Here is a 23993-nt window from a genome sequence, read left to right as displayed (position 1 = left end):
GGCCCTCTGCCTTGTTCCCTGTAACCTCACTTCTCGCAATGAGGGAACCTCCAAAAGGCCCTCGGTGCTGGATCTCAGTGTCCGGGCAGAACGATAGGGGTGGAGATGCTCCTTCAGGTCTACAGGACTGAGGCCGTTTAGGGCTTTCAAGGTCAGCACCAACACTTTGAATTGTGCTCGGAAATGTACTGGGAGCCAATGTAGATCTTTCAAGACCGGTGTTATGTGGTCCCGGTGGCCACTTCCAGTCACCAGTCTAGCTGCCGCATTCTGGATTAGTTGCAGTTTCCAGGTCACCTTCAAAGTTAGCCCCACGTAGAGCGCATTGCTGTAGTCCAAGCGGGAGATAACCAGAGCATGCACCACTCTGGCGAGACAGTCCGCAGGCAGATAGGGACTCAGCCTACGTACCAGATGGAGCTGGTAAACAGCTGCCCTGGACACAGAATTGACCTGAGCCTCCATGGACAGCTGTGAGTCCAGAATGACTCCCAGGCTGCGCACCTGGTCCTTCAGGGGCACAGTTGCCCCATTCAGGACTAGGGAGTCCTCCACACCTGCCCTCCTCCTGTCCCCCAAAAACAGTACTTCTGTCTTGTCAGGATTCAGCCTCAATCTGTTAGCTGCCATCCATCCTCCAACCGCCTCCACACGCTCCCTTATTTATACCCCACCCATCTGGCTGGGTTTCCCCAGCCACTCTTGGCGGCTTCCAACTGAATATTAAAAACAGCATCATCAGACATTAAAAACGTCCCTAAAGAGGGCTGCCTTCGGTTGTCTTTTAAAAGTAAAATAGTTGTTTATTGCCTTGGCATCTGCTGGGAGGGCGTTCCACAGGGCAGGCTTTGAGCAGCCTCTGAAAAGAGGACAGTTGAGGCTCCTGGTGTCAAGAGGCAGGGAGTTCCAGAGGGCATGTTCCCGCTCAGAGATCCTGGAGGGGATAACCGGCCTGTGTGAGAAGGGGATGGGGCACTGGCCGGGGCCCTGGCCTGGCACATTTCTCATGCGTTCCTTGCCCCTTCTTCCCCCTCAGGTGGTACAAGCTGCACTCCAAGCCTGGCAAGAAGGAGAAGGAGCGCGGGGAGATCCAGCTGAGCATCCACTTCACGCGCCACAGCCTGACGGCCAGCATGTTTGACCTGTCCATCAAGGACAAGCCCCGGTCGCCCTTTGGGAAGCTGAAGGACAAGCTGAAGGGCCGGCAGAAGTACGACCTGGAGTCGGCCTCGGCCATCGTGCCCAGCAGCAGCGGGGCCCTCGATGAGGAGTTCGGCCTGGCGGGCAAGAAGGGCAAGGCCAAGGGCAGCTTCTTCTTCAAGAACAAGCTGCGCAAGTCCTCCCTCACCCAGTCCAACACCTCCCTGGGCTCCGACAGCACCCTCTCCTCGGCCGGCAGCCTGGTGGGCATCGGACCCTCCGAGGTGGGCATGGTGCCCTCGCCCAGCCGCCACAGCAGCTTCTCCACAGACCGCTCTGGTAAGAGGGAGGAGGGCGGGGGGAATAGCTGGTCAAGGGCGATTCTGGCATTGCGGCGGGTTGGGATGGATGATCCTTGGGGGGCCCTTTTGACTGCGATTCTGTCATTAAGTAGAGCCTAGAAAGGTGCAGTAATTTGCTGAGGAAATACAGTTACAGGGGTACCTCAAGGTGCAAACGGGATCCGTTCTGGAGGTCCTGCCGCATCCCAAAGAATTTGCAACCGGGGGACCGCTTCTGTGCACATGCGCAGCACGCTTTAGCGCTACTGTGCATGCGGCGGAACTCGGAAAAATACTTCCGGGTTTGCCACACTCCGTATCCAGAGGGATACGTAAGTGGAGGTACAACTGTACTTAAAAGTCACATTTTTAAAAAATAAAATAAATTGATATACTGCGCTTCTTCCAAAATCACAGGGCGGTTTACAACATAAAAACGCAAAATGCATAATATAATATTTTAAAAGCTATACTCCCACCTCCCAGGCACGTGAAAAAGGCTGTAGATTGAATGGAAATCTTTTCACCTGGCGCCTAAAGATGTTTAGTGTAGGCTCCAGGTGAGCCTCCCTGGGGAGAGCATCAACCAAGCAGGGAGCCACCACTGAAAAGGCCTGTTCTCGTGGGGCCCCCCTCCAGACCTCTCTGCGTGGAGGGAGAGGGAGAAAGGCCTCTGGTGATGATGTCAGGTCAGGTGGGGAGAGGCCGGCACTTGGTATTTGAGAGATCCTAGAGTAGGAATGGACCTCAAGGCCAGAGACTGACAGAAGATTGGAAGAAGTATATGAGTTATTTGAAGAGCAACTGTAATCAACAAATTACGCTAGTAGGACTGCAAGAAGTTTTGTAAGGAGAAATATACGAAGTGTTACCAAGTAGGAAAAGATAGAGATATTGGTTATGAGTTTGAAATGTAATAGGGAAGATAAGAAATGCATACTGAGAGATTAGATTGGAAAATTTTCAGACAGGACTGGTGGAAGTCAAAAGAATTGAATAAGATGTAAAAGTATGTTTAATTACTGTTGAGAATGATATGTTAAAAAACTAATAAAAATTTATATATAAAAAAAGGAAGGGACCTCAAGGATCATCTGGTCTAATCCCTGCAACACAGGAAACACAGGCTAAGCATCTTTAAGTCCCTCAGCGGTTCCTCATAGGGCTCGGTTTCCAGACCCTTCCAAACACGCAATGTGACTTTGTAGGGGGCATAAGGAGAGCTGGATCAGGCCCCAGCTTCTGGGAATCCCAGGTGGGGAGAGCCCAGCTTTGGTGCTTGCCATTTGGGCATCGAGTCGGCCAACGTGAGAGCAGAATGCGCCCTTGATGCGCCATGGTCCTGATCCAGCAGCAGATGCTCTCCGGAGGTTCCTGTGCTTCTGTGGCACTGGGCTCGGCCCCTGTGGGAACGAGATTCTGGACGAAATGGGCCCCCTTTGGCCTGATCCTGCTGCCAAAGGGCTTTTTGTTGGTTCTTATCCCAATGCTCCATGAGACCCTCTCCCAGCACTTTGAACAGGGCCTGGAAGGGGGTCTGCTTAGGGATTGGGCAGTCGGTGCCTCGAGGCTTCTGGCTGGCACGTAATAATAATAATAATAATAATAATAATAATAATAATAATAATAATAATAATTTATTATTTATACCCAGCCCATGTGGTTGGGCTTCCTCAGCTGGGCAGCTTCCAAGAAAATATTAAAATACAGTGCAGTGGTACCTCTGGATGCGAACGGGATCTGTTCTGGAGCCCTGTTCACATCCAGAAGCAAATCAACCTGCCTCTGTGTGTTGCGATTCACTGCTTCCGCGCATGCACGTGACGGCAATTTGACCGTCTGCGCATGTGCAAGTGGCGAAACCCGGAAGTAACGCGCTCCATTACTTCCGGGTTGCCGCGGAGCGCAACTTGAAAATGCTCAACTTGCAGCAAATTTAACCTGAGGTATGACTGTAATGCACTCTCCTCTTCCTGCATCTGTTGTGGCTCAAGAGCCGGAAGGGGGCAGACCCAGAGGGGGTTGGGGGGGTGTGTGGGCGGTGCAGACGGCTGGCCTCACCAATCACCCTTCTCCTCCTCTGTCTTCCTCTCCAGTCAGAGACTTCCTGCCTTCCCCCAAGCTGACCCACAAGAGGGCCTTCAGCGACGAGGCCTCCCAGTCGACCCAGAGCCTGAAGCCCCAGAACGACCCCATCTCCCGGTCCTCCTTGTGCATCAACGGGAGCCACATCTACTGCGAGGAGCCCACGCCAAAGCCAGCCTTCCTCCCCGCAGCCCCTGCTCCTCCTGCCGCCGCTGCCGTTGCCGCCAGCAAGTCGCAGGAGGAGGCCTTTGGATCCGAGCCCCCGGCCGCCCCCGAGCCGGACCTGCCGCCCTGGTCCAGCGGCATCTTGCCGAAGGCGCCCCCCAAAGACCCTCCCCGCTTCATCCCCTCCCCTCCCATCCTGGCGGCCCAGGAGGAGGACAAGCTGTCCGTCAAGACCATCGCCCTCAACAAGCACCGCGTCAGGGCCAGGAGGGAGGAGGAGGAGGCAGCGGCGGCGGCTGCGGCGGCCGCCCTGCACGCCGAGAGCAAGCCCATCCAGATCGCCACGCCCATGGTCTTCTCCGGGGAGGTCCGGAGGGTCCGGCCCCAGCAGGAGGAGGAGGCGGAGGAGGAGAAGAGGTTCTCCAAGACGGGCTTCTTCCGCCGGGGGAGCAGCAAAGAGGGCGGCGGGAAGAGCGGGGAGCCGTCCCCCCGGGTGGTGGTGGCGGCCGGAGAAGAGAGGGGCAGGAGCCGGAACAGCAGCAGCAGCAGCAGCTGGTTCAGCCTCCAGGATGCCAAGGAGATGCCTCCCAAGCCCAGGTGAGGGAGAGGCTGGCCGGGGAGCGCGGCTTTTGGGGGTGGGAGGGAGAGAGCTTCTGTCCCGCTGCTGGTGTTGCCTGTGTCTGCCAGGGAGGAGGGTGGCGCTGGGAGGGGCAGGTCCGTGCCCCCGGTCTGTGTGCTCCTGCATCTTGGCCCTCTGTGTCGTGCCTGCTGGGCTCCGGGCAGGACTTGGAAGAAGCAGGGGGCGCGGAGCCTGTGGAACGGGCCTCCCGCCCACGTTAAGTGGGTCTGGTGGGGGAGAACTGGGGTGAGGAGGCTGTGCTGGAGCAGTTGGGCTTGCGGTGGAGAAAGGCTTTGCTGAAGCAGGTCTTGAGGGGGGTCTGGGGAGAGGAGACAGGCAGGCAGCTCCCCCAGGGCGAAGGGGCCAAGGAGGACTCGGGGTGAACGGGGAGAAACAGGGCCAGGATCCGCAGATCTCCCCAGGGCGCCTCTGCTGCTGGAGGGTCCTGTGTGGAGCTGCAAGGAGGAAGTGGGGTGTCTGGCTGCTTCCTTTCGGTCGGACTCTGCCCTCCTGCCCTCCTCCCTGCCAGGCTCAGATTTGCCAGGTTTCTTTTTTGGCAGGGCTGGAGCAGCTTGCAGAGTCAGAAGCGGAGTGAGGCGGCAACGGAGCCGTCCTAGGAAGCGGCTCTACTATGTTCAAAAACCTGGTTTTGAGCATGACATGAACAACGTCCTCCTTGTCACATTCCACGCCGCTCCTCTTAATTGATCATTATTTTATAAAATGTATACACTAATTAGGGACGCAGGTGGCGCTGTGCATTATACCACTGAGCCTAGGACTTGCCGATCAGAAGGTCGGGGGTTCGAATCCCCGCGATGGGGTGAGCTCCCATTGCTCAGTCCCTGCTCCTGCCAACCTAGCAGTTCGAAAGCACGTCAAAGTGCAAGTGGATAAATAGGTACCGCTCCGGCGGGAAGGTAAACGGCGTTTCCGTGCACTGCTCTGGTTCGCCAGAAGCAGCTTAATCATGCTGGCCACATGGCCCGGAACCTGTAGGCCGGCTCCCTCAGTCAATAAAGCGAGATGAGCGCCGCAACCCCAGAGTCGTCCGCAACTGGACCTATTGGTCAGGGGTTACCTTTACCTTTATACACTAATTGGTTGCAAAAACCAACAATGACCTCCATGTGGTTTGCATCGAGAGTAAAACAGAAAAAAAATTATTGGCAAAAGCAAAAGTGGTGAAAAACAACAATTTAAACCATTAAAAAAAATCAGCAATGAACTGAAAACTAATTTGAGACCTGCATCAGCTTCCTAAACTTCTGGGGAGTTGCATCACTCCGTATCCCACCGAGAGCAAGTGCGGTGGGGGGAGGCTTAGCCACCCTCAGAGCAGAAATCCAACTGGAGGGGCTCCTGCCTGCGAAGCTCACAGATCTCTTTGGAGCCATCACAAAGGTCTGGGGTGGGTTGTGTGGTGCGTAACTTGGCAGTACAGTCGTACCTCCTTTTGCGTCCAGGATCCGTTCTGGAGCCCTGGACACTCGACAAAGCGCCTCTCTGCGCATGCGCGAAGCACGATTTAGCACTTTTGCACGCGCACAAGCAGCAAACCCTGAAGTAACCCATTCCGGTACTTCTGGGCTTGCTGTGGACGTTGGACTAAAGGGACCCTAAACGGGGCAGACGCAAAACGAGGTACCACTGGAAATCTGCTAGGGCAGATAGGCTCTGCTTGGTTGCTCTGGCTGACCTGTGCCTAGGGATGTGGCAGGTTTGGATCATGACCCCTGGGTATGGTGTGCCCGTGGGCCAGAGTGGCCTCTCCGAGGATCTAAAGGCAAAGGTGAGCAAGGTCGCAAAGAGCAGACGGGGCAGGTTGGGGAGTTGCTGGTGTAACTTGTGGCTACGTGAGATTTGGCGCTCTCTAGATCCTGCCGCCTTGGGGGTGTCCCAGGACACTCTGGGCCATTGGTCTCCAAGTGGGCACTTGGCTCTGTGTTGCCATCGTCATATTCAAGGCTCCGGCAGGAGGGGCTTCAGAGGCGGGTTGCCAGCTTGGGCCAAACCTCTGCGCCGCCCCCTTTCCTTGGCGCCTCCTCCCTGAGATCCCCCCAGGGTGTTTCAGATGTCGAGGGGGCTTGGGGGGGGTCATTCTGAGGGTCCTATCTAGGTTCTGAGCACTGCAGATTCTCCTCAGTCCCCCAACTGGGCTCTGGGATGGCAGTACTGAATGCAGTGTTTCTGCAGGTGGTCGGATGTTGGGGTTCGGCTTTGAATGCTGGGCTGCTGTCAAGTTGAAACTTGTTTAATGACCACATCTTTTTTGGGGGTGTTTCAAGAGGCAGAAGTGTTTGGTCAAGTCCATGGGCAGCTTCTGTGCCGCCTTGAGGGCAGAGTCCTGTCCCCGCGTACTGAGAAGAACGGGATGCCAGATCTCAGGTTTGGATTTTGGTGATGGCATCAGTCCCGCTGCCCTGCTTTTACGCTTCCCTTCTCTGTCCCGAGGCAGAGATCCTTCAGGTTGGCTTTCTTCCGCTGCAGCCACCACATGGGGAAGTTGCTAAGTGGAATCTTCCTTCTACACTCCGATGCAGCTGTACCGAGCATGCTGGGGGGAAATGGCTGAGCGCTGCTCCCTGGTGGCTCAGGCAGGGTGGCTGAACCTGTGTTGTCATCTGCCCTAAATATCTGGAGTGGGGCACGCATGCAGAGGCCCTTTCCGCCTCCAGCGTCTTCGATCGGTACAGCAGCACTCGAGTGCAGAAGGGAGCCTTTCTTTGTTTCTGACAGTGGAGGGCGCCTTGATCTCCCACCTTCCCCTTCAGTTGTGGGCCTGTGGACCCTGCAGAAGTGCGCTGCGGACCCCTCGGGTTGTGTGTGTGTGTGTCGACGGTTTGAGAGCCACCCTCTGCTGGGTTGTGAGCTGCCTTTTTCAAGGTGCGTTTCTGAGAAGCCATGTCTGACGAAGAGCGTCCTGAAGGGCGCAGAGAGAAGGGAAAGAGAGAGAAGTTGCGCTTTGTCTTGGTGCCGGTTCTGCAGTCCCGTCCACCAGTGAGATCCAGGCCTTGGGGGCTGCTGGGCTGTTGGTCTCCCCCCGAGCCAAATAGCGATGAATCCGAGAGAGCACCGGGGAAGTTATTTTTGGAGCATGTGTTGTTCTGGCGCATGATGAGATGCTGACTGGAGCATGTGACGCGCAAACAGGGCTTGGCTCACTCAGGCTTTCAGCTTTTTCCTGCCGTGATTCTTTTGACGTTCCCCTTCCCTGGGGGGGGGGGCTGTGCCTGCTTCTCCTGCAGAAGCAGAGGGGCTGTCGTGGCTCTTGGGATCTCCTTCAGCTGAGGATCGGGGGCCCCTGGGGGAGACACAGAGGTGCCCTTTCTTCTCCAGTCTTTGGTGATGCAAAGGAATCGTAGTACTGGGACCCCTAAGGGCTATCCAGTCCAACCCCCAGCAATGCAGGAATCTCAACAAGAGCATCTGTGACAGAGGTCCATCCAACCTCTGCTTAAAAGCCTCCAAGGAAGGAGAGTCTGCACTCTCCCAATACTGTTCTTCTGTCAAACAGCTCTTAGGTTGGTCTCAACCAGGGCCAGGGCCTTTTCAGTAGTGGCCCCGATCTGGTGGAACGCTCTGTCCCAAGAGACCAGGGCCCTGTGGGACTTGACATCTTTCCACAGGGCCTGCAAGACAGAGCTGTTCCGCCTGGCCTTTGGTTTGGACTCAGTCTGACCCTTATGTTTCCCTCCCCTTATGGTTTTGACTTTTAAAATGAGGCTGCATTTTAAATTGCATTTTAACCTGTATTTTAAATTGGACATCCCCCCCTCCATTATGTTTTTACCGCGATTTTATTGGTTTTAACCACCCTGAGCCCTGCTCTGGCCGGGGAGGGCGGTGTATAAATAACATTTATTATTATTATTATTATTATTATTATTATTATTATTATTACCCCCAGGAAGTTCTTCCTAATATTTAGCCAGAATCCCCTTTCTTGTCATTTGATTCCCTTGGATTGGGTCCTCCCCTCTGGAGCAGCAGAAATCAAGCTTGCTCTGTTTTCTATGGTGCAGCCCTCCACATTTTTGAGGATGGCTCTCATCCCAGCTGGTCGTAGCCATCAGGTGATTGGCAGGTGGGTGTCCCTCCCTCCCTGTCATAGCTGACCTGTGGGGAGGGGGAGATAAAGACCTGGGAGGCTCCCCCAAAAATTCCTTCCTGCTCTCTTCTTTCTGATCATTTACCAAGAACAAGAGTGAATCTTGTGGCCCACTAAAGAACAGCAGACAGAGGCATGGAATCTTTCTAGTCTGCAAAAAGCATATGCCGTAATTTATTTCTTACTATATACCGCTGTGTCATTTCAAAAATGGATCAAAGCTGTTTACAGCAATAGAACATAAAGCTGCACCATAAAAACTAGGTAAAAAAGTTAAAAGCAGACACCAGTTAGTCGCTGTAGAAGGATGTGTTCGTAATACAGTCATACCTCAGGTTAAAGACGCTTCAGGTTGCATTTTTTCGGTTTACAGACCGCCGAAACCCATAAGTACTGGAAAGGGTTACTTCCGGGTTTTGGCAGTTGTGCGTGTGAAGAAGTGCTAAATTGCGCTTTGCGCATGCGCAGAAGCGCCGAATCACAACCCACGTGTGCGCAGACGCGCCGTTGCAGGTTGCGGACGCTGCGGGTTGTGAACGTGCATCCCGCACGGATCACTTTCGCAACCCAAGCGTCCACTGCAGTGTGCACAGGCCCTGGCAGAATAGAAATGTTTTCGTCAGGTGTTTAAAAGTTTGCACACAAAAGGCACCTGCTGAATCTCCAGTAGCAGGGAGTTCCGCTGGACTGGGGCCATGACACTAAAGGCTCAGTATCTCATTGTTGTCAAATGAGCTTCACCAGCCAGCAGTGCTCCTGCAGATGATCTCAGTGATCAAGCTGGGATATAAGGATTCGGGTAACCTCTGAGGTGCCCTGGACCAAAGTTGTTTGGGGCTTTTTAAATTAATAAAAGAACCTCGAACCTGGTTGGCTTAGTCTGATACGGGAAAAGCAGCAAAGAATCGTAGAATTGTAGAGTCGGAAGGGACCCTGAGAATCATCTAGTCCAGCGGTTCTCCACCTGTGGGTCTCCAGATGTTGTTGGACTACAATTCCCATCATCCCTGACCTCTGTCCTTGCTAGCTAGGAGTGATGGGAGTTGTAGTTCAACAACACCTGGGGACCCACAGGTTGAGAAAGGCTGATCTAGTCCGACGGCCGGCAATGCAGGAATATGCAGCTGTGGTTTGACACCTTAAAGACATAAGAATATCAAAAGAGCCTGCAGGATGAGGCCAAAGGGGCCCCTCTAGTCCAGCATCCTGTTCTCCCAGTGGCCAGCCAGTGGGGAAGGAGCAAGCAGGATTCGGGCACAAGAGCAAATCTCCCCTCCTGCGGTGTCCATCAACTGGGATTTCAAGGGTGCAGATGCTCAGCTTAATTCGGTTTTCCCTGTGTGCCTGCCTTGTGGAGGCAGAATTTGCACACAAGCTAAAGGAGCTGTCTGGCTTGGGATTCAAGGAGGGTGGCCGAAGGAGTCTGCCTAATAATAATAATAATAATAATAATAAATAATTATACCCCACCCATCAGGCTGGGTTTCCCCAGCCACTCTGTGCAGCTTACAGCACATAAAAAAATGACCAGAAGAATCAGAAATCAGCTGTGCTGGCTCTTGGCTCTCTCCCTCCTCCATGAAAACCTCTTTTTTATAAATTTATTCATTTGGTTTTTCAAATTAAAGTTTTACAATCACATGTCCAACATTCAACATAAAAACAAGATCCCACAGAATCTCCTGGACTTCTTCCCTCCTCCCCTTTGTGGGTCCTTTCCTGCTTCATCTTTTATAATAATCCAGATCTTTTACATCTCCATTACAGTGGTACCTCTGGATGCGAAGGGGATCTGTTCCGGAGCCCCGTTCTTATCCTGAAGCGAACTGTGTGGGTTGCGATTCGCCGCTTCTGCGCATGCGTGTCACGTCATTTTGAGCGTCTGCGCATGCGTGAGCGGCGAAACCCGGAAGTAACACATTCCATTACTTCCAGGTCGGTGCAGAGCGCAACCAGAAGCTACTTCAACCCGAGGTATCACTGTATATCCGAAATCCACCATTAAACTACAAGTGTTATTCCAATCCTAGAAGAAGAAGAAGAAAAAGAAGAGTTTGGATTTGATATCCCGCCTTTCACTCCCTTTAAGGAGTCTCAAAGCAGCTAATATTCTCCTTTCCCTTCCTCCCCCACAACAAACACTCTGTGGGGTGAGTGGGGCTGAGAGACTTCAGAGAAGTGTGACTGGCCCAAGGTCACCCAGCAGCTGCATGTGGAGGAGCGGAGACTCGAACCCGGTTCCTCAGATTACGAGACTACCGCTCTTAACCACTACACCACACTGGCTCTCAATCCTACCAATGATTTGAATTCTTTACAATGGTTTTTAAGATAAATTATAATTTTTTCCCATTCCTTATTCCTGATTTCTGATTCTTCTGGTCATTTTTGCCATTTCAGCATAGTCCATCAACTTAATCTGCCATTCTTCTCTGGTCAGGACTTTTTCTTCTTCCCATCTCTGGAAAGGTGTCTAGGTGGCTTAAAAGAGGGCTGGCAAGGTTAGACTGCATCCTTGTCCCACCCTCTTTTAAAGCCACCTAGATTGGCAGTCACCACCGTCTTGTGGCAGGGAGTTCCATGGTTATACATGTAGCCCTCTGGAGAGAGCTCTCGAACCAGTTGCTTATTTATATGGGTCAATGGAAGTTAGTTGTGTGTGTTCAGAAAAATACACACAGATGCTCGGCTTAATTCGGTTTTTCCTGTGTGCCCACCTTGTGGAGGCAGAATTTGCACACAGGAGAGCCACCCAGAGTTGTTTTGCTTGGGATTCAAGGAGGGTGACCGCCCACTAATAATAATAATAATAATAATAATAATAATAATAATAATAATACCCCACCCATCATACTGGGTTTCCCCAGCCACTCTGGGCGGCTTACAGCACATAAAAATTTGTGAAACATAAAAGAATTCCCAATACAGGGTTGCCTTTAGATGTCTTCTAAAAGTCAGGTCATTCTTTATTTCCTTGACTTCTGATGGGAGGGAGTTCTGCACTTTCTTCCCATGCCCCCCCCCGAGCCCCCCAAGTGAAAAGTTTGATGCTGCATTGGTCAGAAGCAGTGGCTCCCGGCTGCGTCCCAGATTTTGGTACCAGCTCATGTTCCCCCTGCAGTGATGGCATCCGCCTGCCGCATCCCAGAGGAGGCGAAAAGGCTGCTGTAGCAGAAACGCAGGCCTGATCTTGTGACTGCGACGCTGCGACGCTGCCTGGTAAACGGCCCTTATAAATTTTGCAAATAATAACTAAAACCAGGTGGTGCGAGTTCATTGCAATTGCACCCTGTCCCGGTGTCCACAGGCCAAGGGGTGAGAGGGGGAGAGGGGTCATCTCTGTGCATGGCAAACCTTGCATACGTAAAAGAGAGTTTGCATTATGCAACCCAAGAAAAAGCCGATGCAATTCTAGGCTGCATCGACAAGTCCAGGGTCCCGCTCTGGAGACCCCACTTGGAGCCCCGTGTCCAGTTCTGGGCACCACAATTTAAGAAGGGTGTCGACAAGCTGGAAGGTGTGCAGAGGAGGGAGACCAAGACAATCAAGGGTCTGGAAGCCAAGCCTGATGAGGAACGGTCGAAGGAGCTGGGTGTGTTTAGCCTGGAAAAGGGGAGATATGAGAGCTATCTTCAAGTAGCTCAAGGGCTGAACCACAGAAGAGGGAGCAAGCTTGATTTCTCCTACTCTGGAGGGTAGGATTCGAACCCATGGCTTCAAGTTACAAGAAAGTAGATTTCAACTGAACATCAGGAAGTACTTTCTGACAGTAAGAGCTCTTTGACAGCGCCCTCCTTGTGGAACACCCTCCCATCAAATATCAAGGAAATAAACAACTATCTGACTTGTTGTTGTTGTTGTTGTTTAGTCTTTTACTGGTGTCCGCCTCTTCGTGACCCCCTGGACCAGAGCACGCCAGGCCCTCCTGTCTCCCACTGCCTCCCTCATGTTTGTAGCTTCGATAACACTGTCCCACCATCTCGCCCTCTGCCGTCCCCTTCTCCTTGTGCCCTCCATCTTTCCCAACATCAGGGTCTTTTCCAGGGAGTCTTCTCTTCTCATGAGGCGGCCAAAGTCTTGGAGCCTCAGCTTCAGGATCTGTCCTTCCAGTGAGCACTCAGGGCTGATTTCCTTCAGAATGGAGAGGTTGGATCTTCTTGCAGTCCATGGGACTCTCAAGAGTCTCCTCCAGCACCAGAATTCAAAAGCATCAATTCTTCGGCGATCAGCCTTCTTGATGGTCCAGCTCTCACTTCCATACATCACTACTGGGAAAACCATGGCTTTAACTATATGGACCTTCATTTGCAAGGTGATGTCTCTGCTTTTTGAGATGCTGTCCAGGTTTGCCATCGCTTTTCTCCCAAGGAGCAGGCGTCTTTTAATTTCGTGACTGCTGTCACCATCTGCAGTGATCATGGAGCCCAAGAAAGTAAAATCTCTCACTGCCTCCATTTCTTCCCCTTCTATTTGCCAGGAGGTGATGGGCCCAGTGGCCATGATCTTGGTTTTTTTGATGTTGAGCTTCAGACCATATTTTGCGCTCTCCTCTTTCACCCTCATTAAAAGTTTCTTTAATTCCTCCTCACTTTCTGCCATCAGGGTTGTGTCATCTGCATATCTGAGGTTGTTGATATTTCTTCCAGCAATCTTAATTCCGGCAAGGGATTCATCCAGCCCAGCCTTTCGCATGATGAATTCTGCATATAAGTTAAATAAGCAGGGGGACAAAATACAGCCTTGCCGTACTCCTTTCCCAATTTTGAACCAATCAGTTGTTCCATATCCAGTTCTAACTGTAGCTTCTTGTCCCACATAGAGATTTCTCAGGAGACAGATGAGGTGATCAGGCACTCCCATTTCTTTAAGAACTTGCCATAGTTTGCCGTGGTCGACACAGTCAAAGGCTTTTGCATAGTCAATGAAGAAGAAGTAGATGTCTTTCTGGAACTCTCTAGCTTTCTCCATAATCCAGCGCATGTTTGCAATTTGGTCTCTGGTTCCTCTGCCTCTTCTAAATCCAGCTTGCACTTCTGGGAGTTCTCGGTCCACATACTGCTTAAGCCTGCCTTGTAGAATTTTAAGCATAACCTTGCTAGCATGTGAAATGAGCGCAATTGTGCGGTAGCTGGAGCATTCTTTGGCACTGCCCTTCTTTGGGATTGGGATGTAGACTGATCTTCTCCAATCTTCTGGCCACTGCTGAGTTTTCCAAACTTGCTGGCATATTGAGTGTAGCACCTTAACAGCATCATCTTTTAAAATTTTAAGTAGTTCAGATGGAATACCATCACTTCCACTGGCCTTGTTATTAGCAGTGCTTTCTAAGGCCCATTTGACTTCACTCTCCAGGATGTCTGGCTCAAGGTCAGCAACCCCACTACCTGGGGTGTACGAGACATCCATATCTTTCTGGTATAGTTCCTCTGTGTATTCTTGCCACCTCTTCTTGATCTGACTTAGGGATAGTTTTAGGAAAGCTTTTAATGTTTGAAGTTTTATTCTATTTTTAATGTTCTGTTGAAAGCCACCCAGAGTGGCTGTGGAAACCCAGCCTGATGGGCAGGGCAGAAATATTATTATTATTATTATTATTATTATTATTAGGTGGAATGGTCTCCCTCAAAAGGTCAAAAGGTGGTGGTCTCTCCTTCCTTGGAGGTTTTTAGGCAGGGTTTTCATGGCCATCTGCCTTGGATCCCTCAGTTGAGATTCCTGCGTTGCAGGGGGTGGACTGGATGACCCTCAGGAACCCCTTCCAAGTCTACAGTTCCGCGGTTCTATGAAAATATTTTGACTCTCTGTGACCACGAAGGTCCTGTGAAGTGGTCCCTCTTGAACAGCCCCACTCCCAGGTTTGCCACTGCAGTGGCTTCCCTCACTCCCTTTGTGATCCGCTGTGCAAGTGTGAAGAGTCCCCTGGGTGCGTGCAGAATGTCCTCTCACCAATGTGAAGCCACAATCCGTATCTGAGGTCAGCAAAGGGGGTGTCTGATCAAATGGACGTGTTTTCCCCCCAAGTAGGGCATTGTATGCTGAGAGCTGAATGGGGATTCAGGGAGGCAGAGGAGAAGATTTGGGGGTTCGGTGCAGAGACTCAGTGGATGGAGACCGCACTGCGCAAATTGCAACCCTCCCTGCCACCCTAAATAATAATAATAATAATAATAATAATAATAATAATAATAATTTATACCCCACCCATCTGGCAGGGTTTCCCCAGCCACTCTGGGCAGCTCCCAACAGAATATTAAAAACACGATAAAGCATCAAAGATCAGAAACTTCCCTAAACAGGGCTGCCTTCAGATGTCTTCTAAAAGTCTTGTGTGGATGCCAAGGAGACTGAGAGGAGATTAGGAGAGCTGGCTTCAAATACCTGGAAGAGGGAGCCAGCTTGTTTTCTCCTGCTCTTGGAGGGTAGGACTCGCACCTGGAGCTTCAGAGTGCAGGAAGGGAGATTCCTGCTCAACATCAGGAATATGAGGACAAGAGCAGTTCAACAGCGGAAAGTCAGGCTCTGGTCAGGGATTCTTGAGCTGAGATTCCTTCTCTTGGGGGATCCCTTCTTATGCTCCGATTCTAGGATTGGGGCCCAGTTCCGCCTCCCCTCCCCGCAGCTGCATTTCTGGGTGCATCTTCGGAGCGTGGCCCGCTGTTCCGGAGCAACAGAGCCGTGTTGGAATCTGGGACATAGCTGTCAACATTTCCCTTTTCTTGCGAGGAATCCTATTCGGAAGAAGGGAATTTCCCTTAAAAAAAGGGAAACGTTGACAGCTATGATCTGGGAACAGCAGGCAGAGTTGGGGGGAGAGGCTTAAAGCGGCAGGACTTGGGTGAAAACACTGGGGCAGAGCAGGTGGGGCAGCTGTGGGGCTGCTCTGGAGGAGGAGGAATCTCAGGTTGTTTTTAAGGATGGGAAGGAGATGGAAACCCTCTTCTTTTTCCTGCCAAAAGATGCCTGGAATGTTTCCTCTCCTGCCTGCCCTGAGCCCCATGACCAGGACTGGCCAGGTATGCCTGGAATGCAGCTCTGACTGGCCTCATCCTGGGCTGCTGGACCCAAAAGGCACTGGTCAGCCGGACGCCTGGGTTCCTTTGCTTCCTGGGCTATGATCTGTGGATGTTTCCCTTTGAGGGAGGCAGCTGCACTGAGCAGAAAGAGGAGGGTCTGTGGGTTTTCCTGGCCACGTGAGTCCAAGGGGTCCCCACGGAGTGAGGCCACTGGGCCTGGACCAAGGGACCCCCCTCTGCTGCGGAGTAAGGCCGGCTGACATTTGGGTGGTGGTCCCCGTGGAGGCAGGGCTGATCAGAGATTAGAACTCATCATAGAATTGGAAGGGGTCCCCACGGTCATCTAGTCCAACCCCCCCCCGCAATGCAGGAACCTTTTGCCCAGGGCGGAACTCGAACCCACCACCTTAAGATGAAGGGTCTCATGCTCTACCCACTGAGCCCTCCAGCCGCCGCCGTCTGCCTGCCTGCCTGCAACCCTTTATTCGTTTCCATAGAATCACAGAATGGTAGAGTTGAGGGGACCCCCAGGGTCATCCAGCCCAACCCCAGCAATGCAGGAATCTCAGCTGAAGCATCTCTGACAGGTGGCCAGTCAACCTCTACTTAGAAACCTCCAAGGAAGGAGAGTCCTCTTCTTCTTGAGAGTCTTGGGTTTCTACTTTGCCTCTTTCTCCCCGGAGGCCACGGTGCCTTGTGCACAGTCCTCCTTCATTCATTTAAATCCCCACAGCGACCCTGTAAGGTAGGCCAGGCTGAGAGACCCTGGCAGGCCTGGTCTCCCAGTGAGCTCCCTGGGTGATGAGTTGGACCGTGGTCTCTCCAAGATGCCTCTGAAGCCCTCCTTGAGCCCCTGGGAGGAAAAGGGGGGAGCAGTCAAGGGATTAATAAGCAGGATGAGACCCTCCCTGCCTGGAGACTTCTAAAAGTCAGATAGTTGTTTATTTCCTTGACATCTGGTGGGAGGGCGTTCCACAGGGTGGGCGCCACCGCCAAGAAGGCCCTCTGCCTGGTTCCCTGTAACTTGGCTTCTCGCAGGGAGGGAACCGCCAGAAGACCCTCAGAGCTGGACCTCAGCGTCCGGGCAGAACAATGGGGGTGGAGACATTCTTTCAGATATACAGGGCTGAGGCCGTTTAGGGCTTGAAAGGTCAGCACCAACACTTTGAATCGTGCTTGGAAACGTACTGGGAGCCAATGTAGGTCTTTCAAGACCGGTGTTATGTGGTCCCGGCGGCCGCCCCCAGTCACCAGTCTGGCTGCCGCATTCTGGATTAGTTGTAGTTTCCGGGTCACCTTCAAAGGTAGCCCCACATAGAGCGCATTGCAGTAGTCCAAGCGGGAGATAACCAGAGCATGCACCACTCTGGAGAGACAGTCTGCGGGCAGGGAGGGTCTCAGCCTGTTATTAATCTCTGGGTGCTGCCCAGAGTGGCTGGGGAAACCCAGCCAGATGGGCGGTGTACAAATAATAAAAAATTATTATTATTATTATTATTATTATTATTATTATTATTATTATTATTGCACGGAAGGCCCCTGCAGTTCCAAAGGGTTGCTGCTTCCCTGAACAACAACAACAACAACAACAACAACAACAACATATTTGTACCCCGCACAACAACAACAACAACAACATATTATTTGTACCCCACCCATCTGGCTGGGTCTCCCCAGCCACTCTGGGCGGCTTCAAAGTTTAAAAATACATTAAAATGTCCCACATTAAAAACTTCCCTGAATCTGCTGGCCTCCCTTCTCCCTCTAGTGTTAGGTGGCTGAAAAGCAGAAGCCGTGGTGGCTTTGGGGGGAGAGGCCAGGAAACCAGCTTGGGGGGAGAAGGGGAGAGGCCTGGGGGGGGGGTCTGCGCTCCCAGGTCTGAATTGCTGCCCTCCAAGTCTCGCTGGCTCTCTGTTTTTTGCCTAGGTGGCCCATTCTGCGACTGAAGGGGTTTGGGGGGGGGTGTCACCCAAAGGTGGGTTTGCCACGAAGCTGCCCAGTTCCCAGGATGAAAGCCTGGGAGTCCAGCCCCTTTGCTGAAGGTCTGGGGGTCTCCTCTGCGCCTGAATGGGGACCACCTGCTGCAGCCTTCCCCGTCACCCACCGTGGGCACCCTCTGGGCTCCAGGGAAGCAGAGAGGCAGGTGTCTTTGGGTGCCACTGGCGGCAGCTGCAGGAGCTGCGCCCGACCCGAAAAACACAACCCGGCCGGCAGGCTGTTCTTCTGTGCAAACTCGAGGAAAGGAGCTTCCTTTTGGATTGGGTCCTACGTCATGGCATGTTGCTTGGCGGTCCTCATCCCATTTCTGGCCCTCCTGGAGTCCCGTTCTGCCCCCCAGGACTGGGATAGGCGAAGGGAAGGGCAGGAGTGGAACTGGAGGGGCCCCTCTCTGCGGAGCGCACCCCAAGACTGTGAGCAGGTTTGTGAGTGTGGGGGGCACCTCAGCTCCCTGGAGAGAGGGACCCCCCCACAAGAGAGGACGGGGTCCATTCTTGGTTTGTGCCAGAGGCGTTTCTCTTGCCTGCCAACCGCAAATGAACGTCAAGTGTCTGCAGTGCATCATACAGCATGGGGGGGCCACGTGCATTCAGTCGGGGTGTCTTTGGGGGGGGCAGCCTGTGCCATCGCTGTTTATTTCCCCTGCCTCTGCTTGTTCCCTCCATGCTTTGGTTTGATTTTTGCCATCCTCCTTGCCCTGCTTCAGCAAAGCCTCGTTCTTCCCCAGAATGTGCCCTGACGTTTGCCGCTCTGTGTGTGTGTGTTTTGGTGAGCCCAGATTACCCCATGGAGCATTAACTGGGGTGGGGGGGCGGTGGGGGGGTCTGTTCTGTCTCTCTCCACAGCCTGAAAGTGCCTGCTAAGGTATAGACAGCCCTCAAGCTCTGAGACGGCCCCTGCCCTTGCCCCCAGCCCCAATTGCTGGTTCTGCCCCATTGCAGTTCTGCCCCATTGCAGTCACACGCAGCCCCTCCCCGCCCCTGCAGAGGCAGCCGCCCTTCCTGCGAGGACCCGATCCTGGCTGACCAGATACTAAACCTGCTTCCCCTGCTCACTTTCTCTCTAGTTCCCCGGACCACCCTTGTCTCTCTGCGGATCAGGACCCCCCTCCCTTCGCCACGGCTGGAGACCTGCCGCCCGAGGCCCAGAGCGCCAGCACCCCGGAGGCGCCGCCGCCGTCTCCGCCCGCCTCTGCCAGGGCCCCCCCGGAGTGGGACGACAGCTTTGATGCCTTCGCCACCAGCCGGCTCCGGCCGGACGCTCCCAGGGAGCCTCCGCCTGCAGAGAAGGGGCTGGAAGGCGGTTCCCACCCGGACGCCCCCCTAGCCGAGACCCCGGAACCCCAAGCCGGGGGACAGGAGGACGCCGGCCCAGGGAGCCCAGAGCCGCTGAGCTGCAACCCTGAGCAGGCACTGGGAGGAGCGAGAAGAGAGAGCTTGGGGGGCCAAGCCTTGGGCCAGCCCTCGGAGAGCAGCTCCTGCGAGGAAGGCCCCGCTTCGGGAAGTGACGCAACGGCAGAGCAGGCCCCGGAGGACAGTGGGAGCCCCTGGCCCACTGCCGATGAGGTCTTCTTGGAGGAGAGGCCCCCTCCGCCTCAGAGCGCGAGCGCAGAAAGCCCCCTGCGTGGAAGTGGCCGGGCCCCCGAAGCCGAAACTGGGGAGGCCTCCGCGGCCGACTCGCCTCGCTGGGACACCGTGAGGCGAGAGGAAGCAGCCCTCTGCTTGGCACCGGACGAGGCGCCCGATGCCAGCCTGAATATAGAGGAGGCCAGAGAGATGCCCGGCTGGGGGGCTCAGGAGCAGGCTGAGGGACCCCCCCGGAAGCCTCCAAGGAGGTTCGTGCCCCGTGGCCTAGAGGAGGCGTGGGGCGTCCAGGAGAGGCGGAAAGATGGGGCAGCTGCGCCCGAGGAGCTGGAAGTGCCCGCAGAGGGCGAAGTGAGGCCTCCCCCAGTGGCCGCCACCTCCTACTCCCTGGCGCCACTGGTGAGAATGGGAGCAGCTGGCGTCGGTGCCACGGGGAGCCTCGGGCTGGCAGGCGCTGGCGCCGAACCTGCAGCAGATAATGAGCTGAGGGGCCGAGTCCTCCCTTCGGGGGGGACCCCGGGGGCCGAGCAGTTTGAAACTTGCCCTACCGATCTCTCCTTGGGCGCGTCAGGCCTGTCTGACTCCTCTGTGTGGCAGGCGGGCGCTCCCTGGCCGCAGGGGCTCTCGGAGCTGGGCTCGCTACAGACAGCCAAGGAGATCCCCGCATGCAAAGAGACCACCCAGGACCCCCGGCCCAGCCCCTCAGTCCTGTTCTGGACGGCCGTGGAGGAGGAGCAGCCGCCGTCGCAGGACTCGTGGCCCGAAGGACAGCGGCCAGGACTTGGGGGGCCGGAGGAAGATTTGCCGCCAGGAGAAAGAGGGGCCCTCTCCTTCCCTGAGGGGGACCCTGCGCCAAGCCCCCTCAGCCAGAGCCTGCCCGCCACGTCGCCCCCCTTTCCGGCGGTATTGGCGGGTGGGCAGCTCAGGCAGGCTCGGGCCGGCAGCTCTTTGAGTGAGTCGGAGCTGTCGTCCAGCTGGTCAGATGACCGGGTAGTGGACTTCAAGAAGGCCGACTTTTGGCAGGCGGGCAGAGAGGAGCCTCAGGGCAGCTGGACGGACACCGCCCTGGCGCCGGGCAACCCCTTTGCCCCCTGGGCTGGGACACCACCGCCACCTTCCCCGCAGAACAACCCCTTTGTGGAGAGGCCTGCTGACCCAGCCTCCTCGGAGGCGGCCGTCCTGCCGGTTTCCTGGGTGGAGGGTCTGGGTGGCCCGGAGGCGGCCCCTCGCGGCTTCTTCCTTGCCCACCCCTCCGAGGACCAACCGGCCGCCCCCGTGACTTTCTCCACGCCTTCGCTGGAGGGGGCTGCCCACCCTAGCGACTTCCTCTTCCCATCTCCCGTCCTGCACCCTGACTTGGGCAGGGGCTCCGCTGTGGCGGCCCCCTCCCTCGCTCTCCCGCGGCCCAGAGCTGCCTCAGTGGCCTCTTCGGTTTCGCCCGTGGGGGCGACGCAGGCGGAAAAAGCGCCTCCTCTCCAGTGGACGGCCAGGTGAGCTGGGCAAGGCGTGTGTGTGTGTGTGTGTGTGCACCAGGTGACCCCCCTCCTTCCCTGTGATTTTGGGGCGTCTCTCCTAGGAAACCCCCCAAAGCCCTGGGTTGGCCCTCCCTCTGCCCATGGGGTGTCTTGACTGGCTGCAGCTCACGGGACCCTCCCCACAGCACAATCCTACCCCTTGCCCCCCCCCAAACTGCATGGCATCTTTTCATGCCCCCTCCATGGCTTTTATCTTTGGTTCACCCTTTTCCTCCTCTTTTAAGGGCTGTGACTAAATCCCTCTCTTCTCTCCTAGCTCTGCAGAAGGGGGGCCCCTTAGAGCAGGGGCAGCTCCTGCCCCCCCCCCGGCATGCTGGAAGCAAAGGGTCAGTGGGGGGGGGCAAGGGGGAAGTGGCTCTTTGTGGTGGGACAGTCGCCCCAATTCTACCACTTGGCCTTGGCAGGGAGACCTGCGGGGAGGGGGTGTATGTTCCTACTCTGTACACCCCACCCACCTGAGTGGTAAGATCTCCTCCCATGGTTTTATTCACTGTTTAAGCATACCACTTAATTTGCATACCACTTAATTTGCATACCACTTAATCAAAGAATCATAGAGGTGGAAGGGAACCCTGAGGGTCATCCAGTCCAACCCCCGCAATGCAGGAATGCACAGCTGCTCCATCCGGGGATCGAACCTGCAACCTTGGCGTTACCAGCACCACGCTCTAAACAATTGAGCTTTTCACACCCAAACTATCTTAAGGTTTATAGCAGATCTTTAAATGTGAACTCGCTCGCTGGCCATGATTGTTTTCGATGGTTCTGTTCCATCTTTCAGTGTTGTCTCAAGGGGGGAGGATATTTGTGCATGAACAAGGAAGCAGGAGAGGTTGTTTTTTTTAATGCTCCCCTGTGGCAGCATTTCCTGTAAAAATGGTCAGTGCACAAGCTTCCCCCGAGATGCAGCTTTAATTCCGACTAGGAAGGGGAGAGGCACAGCTTATTATTATTGCGATTATTAATTGCATTTATCAGTTTCTTTTTTCACAAGAAGTGATCCAGAGCGTCATGCAAAATGATGCATGTGTTAAAAGAGCAATGTGACTTTGAGTAATCTCCTTTTCTCTTTAGGAGCAGCAATTCCCCTTCGCATGACATGCCCTCCCCATCGCGTTTGAAGGTTGGAGACTTAACACACTCCAAAATAACAGCTTAGTTTTTGAAGGCTTTCCTGGACGTGGGAAAACTTGGATCTCTGCAGATCGGCCTTAGAGGAAAAAGGCTGGATAAAAGCAGATGGGGCCCCCTTGCACCCATTGCCACCCAGTCTGGCAGTTAGTCATGATTTATCATGAGAGATGCCTGTGGTCTCCATGGCACAGAGAACCTTCTGCCAGTTTTTGGCGGGGTTCCATCTATGCCCCTATCCAGACAGGGACAGCTTGGCTTTAGTAACCTCTAGGTTAGATTACTGCTGCGTGTTATATGTGGGGCTGCCTTTGGAGGTGGTTCAGAAACTGCAGAATGCTGCAGTCCAATTGATAGCAGGGATGTGTGTGTTGGTGGTCTGACCTCGTAAAGCTTGTCTTAAGTCAGCTGAGCTCAGTTCGTTTCAGAGCTCAATTCAAGGTGCTTGTTTTTCTCTATAAAACCTTGTTCAGTTCAGGTTCGCATCGAGAGAGGTGCTGTGTCCTGACTTTTAGATGTTTGCCTGAAGCCCATCTCTAAATGCCCCTCTCCAAGAAAGGGATACGGGTGGCGCTGTGCGTTAAACCTCAGAGCCTAGGACTTGCTGATCAGAAGGTCGGCGGTTCGAATCCCCGCAATGACAGGGTGAGCTCCCGTTGCTCGGTCCCTGCTCCTGCCAACCCAGCAGTTCGAAAGCATGAAGTGCAAGTAGATAAATAGGTAAGGTAAGGTAAACGGCATTTCCGTGCGCTGCTCTGGTTCGCCAGAAGCGGCTTAGTCCTGCTGGCCACATGACCCGGAAGCTGTACGCTGGCTTCCTCGGCCAATAAAGCGAGATGAGCGCCGCAACCCCAGAGTCGGTCACGACTGGACCTAATGGTCAGGGGTCCCTTTACTTTTACCTTTAAGAGAGGTTTAGAACAGGCATCCCCAAACTTGGCCCTCCAGCTGTTTTGGGACTACAACTCCCATCATCCCTAGCTAACATGACCAGTGGTCAGGGATGATGGGAGTTGTAGTCCCAAAATATCTGGAGGGCCGAGTTTGCCTATGGCTGTCCTTATGCTTTAGCGGTTGGTACTGCTCTGAGCTGCTGATTGTTTCTTCAGAGGCTGGCTTACGATTCTTGTTTTTAGAGAATTATCTCTCTTTCAATCTGTTGCAAGTCGTCCAGAGACCGCTTGGTGTCAGGCAACTAGCAAGTGAAATGAAGAATATTAACACTGTGGCCAGTTCTGAAAAAGCCTGCTGGGCAGAGAGGTCTGCTTTGGTTTCACTCCTGTTCTTCACCCACCCAGCTGTAGTAATCTGTCTTAAATGATCCGAATGAACTTCGTGGGACAGTTCTCTGGAGGTCCAAGAGGATTAAATTCTGGGGGACCCAAAAATCACTGCCTCCTGTGTGGAGCTGCTGTTTTTGCCCTTTTGGGTGTGCCTCCACATTCCAGAGATCTTACACTTTTGGGAAGCGGGGGGGCGGGGGAGAAACAGGTGCATTTGCAGTTTAACAAAAACATTTTTGGGAAAGATGTGCAGAAAAAGAATACTTGGCATTTAAGTGTCCCAAAGTGTTGTTCAGACCTCTTCTGGGTAATCTTCCCTGCCAGGCACAACAACAACTACTTATTATTTATACCCCGCCTATCTGGCTGGGTTTCCCCAGCTACTCTGGGCGGCTCCCAACAGAATATTAAAAATACCATAAAGCATTAAACATCAAACCTTAAAGACTTCCCTAAACAGGGCTGCCTTCAGATGTCTTCTAAAAGTCGGATAGTTGTTTCTTTCCTTGACATCTGATGGGAGGGCGTTCCACAGGGCAGGCGCCACCACCGAGAAGGCCCTCTGCCTGGTTCCCTGTAATTTCACTTCTCGCAGGGAGGGAACTGACAGAAGGCCCTCGGAGCTGGACCTTGGGCTGAACGATGGGGGTGGAGACGCTCCTTCAGGGATGCTTGCTGGAAGTCACTGCATAGCTTTTCAGGGGCTGGCCAGTTACATGCAACACTTTTGCCTCCAGTTAGTGCAAAATGCAGCTGGTGACGCTGGCTAACTTTTGGTTTCCAAAGGCAGCTGAGCCATATTCCAGGTGTTGAAATAATCCACCAGAGATGCTGTCAGCGCATGATGGCTGTGTGATGTTCCAGGATGCTGGGCTAGGAAAGCCTTTTGTCTGACCCTTTTGTCTTCCTGGTGGCCTCTGCTGGGAGCCATTAATGCTCCAGAGTCCCTCTCCTTCCTCACAGAGAGCAACGGGAGGGATGTGGAGTAG

At 53.9% G+C, this 23993-nt stretch overlaps 1 protein-coding gene across 2 annotated transcripts in view; it reads left to right on the top strand.

Annotated features, from left to right (window-relative positions):
• Positions 1–23993, top strand: part of RAB11FIP5 (RAB11 family interacting protein 5) — a 55327-nt gene that overhangs the window by 23708 nt on the left and 7626 nt on the right. For both annotated transcript variants that reach the window (XR_014160287.1, XM_081876626.1), the window contains exons 2-4: positions 1037–1479; positions 3578–4328; positions 18539–20545. Coding sequence is in view for 1 of the 2 variants with exons in the window: in XM_081876626.1 (XP_081732752.1) it covers positions 1037–1479; positions 3578–4328; positions 18539–20545 (3201 nt within the window). In the remaining variant the exon portion in view is untranslated. The remainder of the gene's footprint in view (positions 1–1036; positions 1480–3577; positions 4329–18538; positions 20546–23993) is intronic.

This window comes from Podarcis erhardii (assembly GCF_964252035.2).
Source record: "Podarcis erhardii genome assembly, chromosome: 9".
In the NCBI taxonomy this organism is placed as follows: Eukaryota; Metazoa; Chordata; class Lepidosauria; order Squamata; family Lacertidae; genus Podarcis; species Podarcis erhardii.
This window is presented reverse-complemented; position numbering and strand designations above follow the sequence as displayed.